The following is a 9,785-nucleotide window of genomic DNA, read 5'->3' on the forward strand; positions in this document are numbered from 1 at the left end:
TGGGGGTCTTGGAATGTATCCCTCATGGATAAGGGGAAAATACTGTATTTTCTGAATACTCCAAATATCAGTGAACATCTTTTATTAGTGTGTGGAATTACGACACAACCCAAAATCAATTAGGGTTCTTTGGCCATGCACAACAGAAACAGAAACTGGGCAAATTCAGCTGAAATAGATGAGTATTAAAAGGAAAATGGAGCCCTTGCAGACTCCAGGTGAATGGTGAAGTCCCAGCCTGGGCAAGAGTGAGCAGACAGCTCTGCCGCTGGAAAGAACGTCCGAGCACATTTCCATCCCGGCATCACTTTAGAAGAAACAGTACAAAGGGCCTGGCCTGGGTCTCACGTCTGCTCTTGACCTGGGGAGATCTCGGCAGGCACCTTGAACTTTCAACCCCACCAAGACTAACCACAGCGGAGACAGGAAATTGCCCCAAAGTTATCAAGTGCTTTTACTCAGAGGAGATGGATGGAAGCTGAGCGTTCAAAAAATAACAAATATCTGCTAATGGGGTTGGTATTTAATTGGCTGGGAGTTGCTTACTTTAAGATTCTAAATTTAAATCTCTACTGTCCTATTTTCACGTAAATGTGGAAGTATGGAAACCCCAGTATTACCATTACGGAGCACAGCCATTGCCAAGACCAAGACCCCAGCATTCAGGATGCCGGAAGCCTCCCTGACTGTATTGGCAGGACCTCAAGATCCAGAAAACTTGACTCACCGTGGTCGAAGCCACTAAAGTCCCCCGCCCCACCCCAATCACACAAATCCAGAGCAGGTAGTTCTGGCACAGACTCACCGCTCAGCCATGTCATTGATGACCCAGGACTGTCCTGCTCACCAGGTCGTCCTCAGCATATTGGTCTTTAATTGTCATTGCTCGTTCCTCAAGATTGCAAACTGAAGGCCTCGGTGTTGTGAGCTGAGTTGTATTCCCCAAATTTTCACATGTTGAAGTCCTAACCCCCAGGACCTCAGAATGAGATCTTACTTGGAAATAGGGTCATGGCAGCTGTAATTAGTTAAGATGAGATCATTAGGGTGGGCTCTAATCCTAAAGGATTGATGCTTTTATAAAAAGGGGAAGTTTGGACAGAGAGAAACACAGGAAAGACAGTGAGAAGACACAGAAGATGGGCATCTACAAACCAAGAAGAACGGCTTGGAACAGACCCTTTCCTTGCAGCCTGCAAAAGGACTTAACCCGACTGACACCTCGATCTAGGACTTCCAGCCTCTAGCACCAGGAGATACTTTCTGTTGTGTAAGCCAGCACTTTGTGGTACTTCGTTGTGTCAGCTCTAGCAAACAAACACACTCCATTCCAGGATTTGTGTCCCCGTGCGAAGCAGGAAGAGAGGGCGTCAACAGGGTGGAGACCACAGGGATTGTTCCTTTGATCAGAAAGGCCAGAACTTTCCCTGACATCCAAATGCTCCCACCCCTGTGACCAGAGGCGTGCCGCCTAGAAGGGGAAGCCTGTGAGGAAGGGAGTGAGGCTGGCCAGCCAGCAGGGCCCGAGGGCTGAAGCAGATGTCCTCTGCCCCCTAAAAGGCCTGTAATATGCTTTCTGGGAGAAGCAGCCCTGATTTTCAAGGCAGGGCTGAGGAGCACGTCATTAGAGACTTTTGCAGAGTGCATTGGGGGTTTGCTAAAATTTGTGGTCCTTCCTCTCTCCAGCACAGCCCGCTCAGTTCTCCCATTCATAAAACCAGGTCTGCCTGCCAATGAGTCAACACTGGAAACCCACCGGAGGGCTGTGGTCGAGACACAGGAAACAAAAAGCCCCAAAGAAGGCTGACCTCCAGGACTGAAACACAATGCTGCTGGCCCAGCAGCCTCAGGCCTGGGCAGGACACCTCGTGCGCTGCCCCCCATGTGGGGCCAGGACAGGACAGGGACACAAGGTGTGCAGGCCCTACCTCCCTGATGGAAGCATCTTCATGTTCCGTCCCCTAAAGCCCTGGCAGGGTTATCCCTCCAACCAGCCAGCCAAGGAGGGAAGAATTCAGCCTTGCCAGCTTCTACTGCCGATGGGAAGGAAGCCACTGTGTGACAGTGTCATCTGTCAGCTGACGACTCAGAGCACCCTGCCAGATGTTCACCGTCCCAAATGCCCACCACTTGGGCCCATGCTAGGGTCTACACTTGCTACTTTAGCTGACTTGTCATGTGCTCCTTGACTTTTCTCCTGCCTGGGCCAGGCCTGTTCCAGGCAGCGTAAGTATGTACCTCGGGAGAAGCGGCCAGGGTCCCCAGCGGAAGCAGCATCTCAGACAGGACCCAGAAGGAAATGCAAGGTACAGCCCCACACCCATTAGGATGGCTACTACAAAAAAAAAAAAAAAGAGAGAGAGAGAGACAGAAAATAACAAGTGCTGGCAAGGATGTGATGACACGGGAATACTATTCAGCCTTAAAAAAGCAGGGAAAGGGGCGCCTGGGTGGCGCAGTCGGTTGGGCGTCCGACTTCAGCCAGGTCACGATCTCGCGGTCCGTGAGTTCGAGCCCCGCATCGGGCTCTGGGCTGATGGCTCGGAGCCTGGAGCCTGCTTCCGATTCTGTGTCTCCCTCTCTCTCTGCCCCTCCCCCGTTCATGCTCTGTCTCTCTCTGTCCCAAAAATAAATAAAAAAAAAAAAAAAAAAAAAAAAAAAAAACAACGTTGAAAAAAAAAAAAAAGCAGGGAAACAGGATGGAAATGGATGATCCTTGAGGACATTCTGCTAAGTGAATCAGCCAGCCATAAAAAACCAAATATGGTGTGATTCCACTCGTATGAGGTGCCTAGAGTAATCGAATTCATAGAAACAGAAAGTAGACAGTGGCTGCCAGGGCTGAGGTCGGCAGTAGGGGGGAGTGGGGAGTGGAGCTGGCGTTTAATGGGTACAGAGTTTCAGTCTGGGATGTTGTGAAAAGTTCTGGAGAGGAATGGTGGTTGCATCAGTATGAACGTACTTAATACTACCGAACTGTGCACTTAAGAGTGCTTACGTTGGTAAATTTTATGTCCTGTATATTTCACCACAATTTTTTTTAAAAAAGAAGAAAATCTAATGAAGGGACCATAACAGGCCATAAGAATTCGGGAGACCCCAGCACTTGGAGCTATTCAGGAGGAATGGGAGACATCCCCCCCCCCCGTCCCTGGGAGCCCCCAGGGAGAAGGGGAGCAGTGTTGCTGGGCCCAGAAAGAGACCAAGGCCATAGCAAGGGAGGACCACAGCATTGCCAAGACCCCACACCGTAGCCAGAATCAGGGATGGGGGAGAAATGCCAGGGATTCTAGGTCTTTCCAGGCTGCACCCAGCATCTCCCAGTGGTCACACCCAAGGGCAATTTAGAGAGTTGAGGGGCCCCGGTGATGCAGGCTCTTTGGGATTGTGCCCTCTTGGGGTGGCTCCAGGACAAGTTCAATGAGCAGACAGACAGTCTAGCGGCTCCTGAGCTCCTGGCTCTTACAGTATAATGATGGGATGGGCAAATTAACTTTAGATTATGCTCAGTACCACAAAGAGGATGAACCAGGTACTGTGAGAGAAAGTGGGGAGGGGACACCCCCATGGAATGTCAGGGAAGACCTCTCTGCAAAAATGACACATCTGAACTTTAGACATTGTCTTGGGCAGGGTTCCCCAGAGGAGCAGAACCAATAGGATGTACACATACAGAAAGAGATTTATTTTAGGGACCTGGCTCTTTCAGTGATGGGGGCTGGCAGGTCTGACATCTGCGGGGCAGGCTGGAGACCCAGGGGGGAGTCAGTGTTGCAGCTGCAGTCCAAGGACTGGGGGCTGAATCCTCCCTTCCTCTGGGGAGCTCAGTCTTTGAGATGCTGCTCACCCGCAGCATGGAGAGTAAGTAATCTGCTTTTCCCAAGGTCTATTGATTTAAATGTTAATTACATCTTAAAATTACTTTCATAGCAACATCTAGATGTGTTTAACCAAAAACTGGGCACGAGGGCCCAGCCAAGATGACACATAAAATTAACCACCACAGGCACCATTACCCATCTGGACCAGTGTGTAGCTCTCACAGGGAGCCGCTAAGTCGGATAGCCTGTTCATGCCCTGCACGTCTTTCTTTTGCAGAGAAAAAAAAAAAAAATCCCACTTTGCAATTTGCGTCTGGTCACCAGGAAGCTCTAGTTTTGTGGAAAGAGGGCTGCATCTAACCCCTCTAGAACCGTCACCCAGAGGCACCCGCTGGCTGACCGGGGGACAGTCTTCCTAGCTGGCGGACGATGCAGGGGAATAAGAAGTGCACGGACGGGTTCAGCGACTCCTCGAGCATCGGCAGTGTGCTGGACGATGCAGACAGGGAGGTGAGCAGCCTCACAGACCGGGCGTTCCGAAGCTTGTGCATCTCAGAGGACACATCCTTCCACGACTCCGACCTGACCCTGTCCCCGGATATCACCCGCCAGGTGTTTGGGAGTCTTCATCAGGGAACGGTGAGCCACACCCACAGGAAAAGCGGTATTTGGAGCCAGTTACCGTCACAAGGCACCGAGCATGCGGGCTGGGCAGCCACGTTCCAGCAGCTACCCAAGTACGTTCAAGGGGAAGAGAAGTATCCCAAAAGCAGCCCCCCACTGACACCAGCCCAGAGGAGACTGGAGGTGCCAGTTTCCGGCCTGAGGAGCAGCAACAAGCCTGTTTCCAAAGTGTCATCGCTAATTAAATCCTTTGACAGGACTGAGAGCCAACGCTGTGACAGCAGGCCCCCAACCAGTAAGCCCCCGGCTCTCAAGAACCCCCCCAAATTTGCTCCTCTTCCAGAAAGTGGCGTCAACTTCTGCTTCGATTCTGCCTTTCTGACTGTCAGGAGGGTGCCCGCTGAAGTCTCTGGAGCCCATCAGAGTAGCCACCAGCCTGGCAAGAAGCACGGAGAGCAGGAGTCCCCCAAGAACCCCGAGATGGCCTGTCACAGCTCCAGCAGCTTCCTCCCAACACCTGAAAACACGGCCAATGCGTTCGAGTCAAAGTTCCCCTCTCCTCCCCACAAGCCATCCAAGGGCGAGTCTGGAAGAGGTAAGGAGTGGCCTCGCAAAGGGACCTTTCTTCATAGTGAAAACAGTGCTTTTGAGTCGTGGAATGCCCACCAACCGCGGCTGCCCGAGAGAAAGGAGGCTGCTGACCCTGTCCCAGAAAGCAAAGCCCCCAAGCATTACGAGAACACGCCCTTGTTAAAAGAGCCCCCGGCCTCTGAGCACAAAGTCTCCCCCTGCCAGGCCCGGGCCAGCTGCAGTCAGGAGGAGAGCAGGCTGGCAGCAGGGGCTCTCTCTGCATCGGGACCCTGGGGACCTCGGGATTCGGGGCCCCAGGTATTCAGTACAGAGGGAAATTCTAGCTCCCAGCCCGACCTTCAGGGGAAGCCCACCCAGCCACCATGGAGGAAACCAAAGTCCGGCAAAGGAAAGAAGGAAAGTCTACAAGATGCATCGGAAGAGAAGAAGCAGGCCACCAGAAGAGGCCCAGCCTTGTACACAAAGCACAATCCCCAGGGACAGTTTCCAGAAAACGAGGCTCTTGACATGCCCATGGACCCCAACGAGCATTACAGCCCTCCTTTCAACATCAGTAAGCTTCTGACCCCCATCATACCCACCAAGAATATCCTGGAGCCATCTGACAGCCAGCAGGTGGAGATAACCCCATCACCCTCAGGACAGCTAAACGGGTACCAAGAGAAGGAACCCAGTGAATGTCAGTCTCGGGACAGCTACAAATCCAAAGCCCCTAGCCTGCTGTTCAACCTGAAGGATGTACGGAAGCGTGTCAAGAGCACATATAGTCCCTCACCTCTCTCGAAAGGCCTCGAGGAGAAAACCAGGGGCAAGCAAGAACCCGTGAGCAATGGGATCATCCTTCCCAATGGGCTTGAGGAGAGCCCTCCAAATGAGCTTTCTAAGGAAAGGGCAGCTGATGCCCCTTCTGTGTCACACATCAGTCCCCAGATGGACCCTAAAGCTGACCCTGGTACAGCCTCTGTGGACAACTATCTAACTCTTAACTCACCTCCAGCCATCACCCAAGCCCCCTTCTCCGTCAATGGGGAGGGAGCTGACAGAAACAGCTATGAGAAGGACGATGGAGAACCGGAAATGGGCACCACCAGGTCTGGGAAGTGTCCAGAGTCCAGGGAACAGTGCCCCAGGAAGCACCTGTCTCTGCGGCTTTGCAGTAGAGAGCCTGAGGCAGGGAAGGCTGCAGAGAAACCAAAGACTCCCAGCCTAGAAAAGGGGTTCTTGAGATCCGTGTCTCAAGAGACAGAACCCGAGAGAGAGGCAGGACTTCAGAATCCAAACTTCAACCAGAAATTCTCCCCAGGGCCTCTCTCTCCCGAGGAAGAAGATGTGTTTTACAGTGACAGCCAATCGGATTTCATGCCATGCTTCAAAAGCAAGGCCAAATTCAGCACCAGCTCTTCAGACCAGTCCTTTGCCTCCTTTGAGGACCAGCAGAAGACGTGGTTCACGGAGAGCCAGGAGGAAGACAGGAGGAATGACGTAAGTGCAGGTGACAGTCAGAAGGACGAGAAGGAGAGAGCAACAGGGAAAGACGAGACACAGCACGGTGCCTTAAGTAACGGGCAGGTGTGCGTGCAGGAGCACAGCCAGGGGGCATCGTCGCAAGGAGAAGGGGAAAGCTCATCTGGATGTAGACCCAGGAAGGCATCGAGAGAGGAAGCTAACTTCAGAGGCACTTGGATCGCGGGAAGTAAGGATACAACCAGAGACCCTACCCCCTCGCCATCTTCCACTATGAACAAGCACAAACTGTTTGCAATTAAAGACAACACCCTCAGGGCCACCCCCGTGATAAAACCCATCATGTTGCCCCTCCTGAGGGCCATGTCATCAGAGGACCCTCTGGGCAGCGGCCACAAAGAGGAAGACCTGCCAAAGCCAGGCTGGGGAGAAGAGGCTGGTCTTTGTGGCCCTGAGAGCCAGGAAGTGGCCAACACGCCTACAGCCGCTAACACGCAGGGCACACACTTGAAGCACATGGCCTGGGAGAGCACAGAGGACCACGGGCAGGTGCCAGCCCCAACGGGGAACATCGCATCTCCTCCACTCGTGGCAGAGGCTGAAGGGCTGAAGCCACCCCCAGAGGCTGCACGTCGAGTTGTGGCAAACAATGGCAAGAACAGCTGCACAGTCCAGGGGAAGCTAGATGCTCCAAGGTGCATCCCCACTATCGCTTTGCCTGAGGGCGACCCGGAAGACCAGCCACCCCCACAGCAGCCGGGAACCTGCTGGGAAGAGCACACACAAGATTTCAAAAGTCACTTATTGTCTACACCCCGAGCAGGGCGCCCGGGGAGAAGACTGGTCCCCGGTGAGATGGCAACTTCCCCCAATGCCAGCTCCCCGGATGAGAGCAGCGCGTGCTCCCCTGCCGCCAGCAGCGTCTGGGACGATGCCTCCCAGGCCCCCAGCGAGCCGGGCCTGCTGCCGGGGGAGCCTCCCCACACCAGTCCCTGGGCCAGCCCCTACTCTGCCAGGGTGGCCCGCAGGGAGGACCTGACCCACGCCCTCACGTGGGAGGCTGGCTCGGACCCCCAACTTGAGCCACCTGCAGAAGACCTCAGGACACTTTCTCCAAGAGGCTTGGTGCTGGACGCGGCCGCCGGCTCAGCAGGCCTCCCTGAGAAACCAGAACTTCCCGCCCCGCTGGAGAGGGCGGCCAGCAAGCCTCCTGCAGTCCCACCCAAAACAGAGAAGGCCCTGCGGCGGGCAAAAAAGCTGGCCAGCAAGAGGAGGAAGACCGACCAACTGCAAGAAAAGCATGGCGAACCCCTGGAAGAAAAGCTGTGCCTGGAGGACCTTGAACGAGGGCCACCAGTCCCCGGAGAGAGGCCCCGACCCAGGTGCCCCGGGGTCCGCTCCCTGCCCCCTCCCATCCACCGCCACTCAGTGTCTGCCTTCTCAGAGCCCATCAGGAGGCAGCCTGGGGGATCCCAGTCCCTTACTCCCTTGCCCCCTTACCCTGCCACCCAGAAGGTTCTCCAAGACCCCCAATCTGGAGAATACTTTGTCTTCGATCTGCCACTCCAGGTGAGAATCAAGACCTTCTATGATCCCGAGACGGGCAAATACGTCAAGGTCTCCATCCCAACCTCGGAGGGGGGCTCCCCGGAGCCACCCCCGCCAGACACTCCGGATGCTCCCTACATGCTGTACCCCCACTTCCGGCCCCTGCCCGTGACGGCCTTGATGCCTCTGCGCTGCTCCTCTCAGCTGTCTGCCCCCACCTTCCTAAGTCAGGGCCCTCACACCACCGAGGCAGCTGGGCCCGGGCCCCGGAGGGCCCGCGAGGCCGGCCTGCAGCTCCAGCTGGGCCCTAGGCCTCGCGGCGACGCCACCCGGCACTCCGCAGGCCAGCGCCCTGATGCTCCTTCCCCAAGCCTGGGGGAGGAGGGGGGAGATGCCCCACGCCTGGGCATCATCTCCACCAACGACCTAGAGGACTTCGCCACAGAAGGCATTTCTTGAGAATTGCATCTGATTAACCTCCCCGCCCCCAGATAAACCCAGAAGAACTTACTTCCCCTTTCCCCAAAACAATCCACACACACACACACACACACACACACACCAACACATACTTAGCCATGTGAGATCCCTAAATTCCCAAAGGAAGTAGGGATTCTGAGAAAACCCCACCTGAAGGGCTTCTCTCCCTGGGAAGGTGCTATTTGCATGACTGGGTCCCTCCCAAGCCCCTTCCCAGATCCTGGATCTGCTCCACTGACCCCCTCTCTCTTCCCCTCCCTTACTCCCTGGCCTCCTCTGGCTATGCCCCTGGGGCAGGTCCAGAGGATTCCTAATGGCTGCTCTGCCCCAGCTGCCCACCTTCTTCTTCTCAAGGGCTGGCTCATGCAGTAAGCAAACTCCCAAGGCCCCCAGAATCGCTGCACTGCGCTGAGCTGAGCCCTGCCCACAAGCAGACCACCCAGCCCAGCCCCTCCAGGTCCAGCGTGGTATAGACAACAACTCCACCCTCGCTCCAACGCAGCAGCCATTTCCAGTTCACTGCAGGCAGAGATGGCTGAGGACTGACCCAAGGCAATCTTGCAGAAATGTTTATCTGGATAGAATGGGTTTTCTTTACTGAGGAAGCTTTCCTCTGAAGGCTATTTTCTGATCGACAAAAGGCTACCTTTTAAAAAGTGAAACACGTTTGCAGATGTGATTCTGTCCTGGACTCCTGTCTCTCTTCTCTGGGTCGGGGTGGGTCTCCACCGGTGAGTAAAGTGCCTTGTGCCTTCCAGGCCTTCCATCACCACCGGGACGCGGGGGCTTCGTGTCTGAACAGAGCAGCCTTGGCACCCACCACGGTCCCGGTGTCTCTCCTTGAGCCCTCGGCACCTGTCCATGCCTTCTCGGGGCCAGGCTCTCCATTCCTGTTGGGAGACAAAGAGGAGGAAGACCCAAGCCCACCATCAAGGCTGGCCCAAGGAATTGAGTCAGGCCCTAGCTGTCCCAATCTAGTGACCAGTGCCTGTGCCCTGTACTCAAAAGGAAATTGCATTTTCCCGACTCCCTGGCCTTTGGGGATGTGGAGGGAAGTATGTGAATCAGGTCAGGGGAGCAAAATACAATAACCGTCTCTGTACTTCTGAGAATAGAGAGAGTCTGTGAGCCGATGCCCACTGCGGGCAACTGTGCTAAGAAGGAAAGCAGGCCTGTCCCCACAGGCTTCCACCCAGGGCATCTGCTGAAGCAATGTAATTCTTGTGCTATGGGAAATACGGGAGCAAACACGTCTCC

General features: G+C 54.8%; 1 protein-coding gene across 1 annotated transcript; it reads left to right on the top strand.

Moving 5' to 3' along the window:
- Positions 1–2,686: 2,686 nt before the first annotated feature.
- On the top strand, positions 2,687–9,219 carry CD2H10orf71 (chromosome D2 C10orf71 homolog). The gene has a single exon (XM_025917820.2). It carries the CDS (start codon positions 4,251–4,253, stop codon positions 8,505–8,507), a length of 4,257 nt encoding a protein of 1,418 aa, XP_025773605.2. The 5' UTR covers positions 2,687–4,250; the 3' UTR covers positions 8,508–9,219.
- The last annotated feature ends 566 nt before the right edge of the window (positions 9,220–9,785 follow it).

The sequence above is a fragment of the Puma concolor genome, chromosome D2 (genome assembly GCF_028749965.1).
Source record: "Puma concolor isolate L17-30 chromosome D2, mPumCon1.1.hap2, whole genome shotgun sequence".
Lineage (NCBI taxonomy): Eukaryota > Metazoa > Chordata > Mammalia > Carnivora > Felidae > Puma > Puma concolor.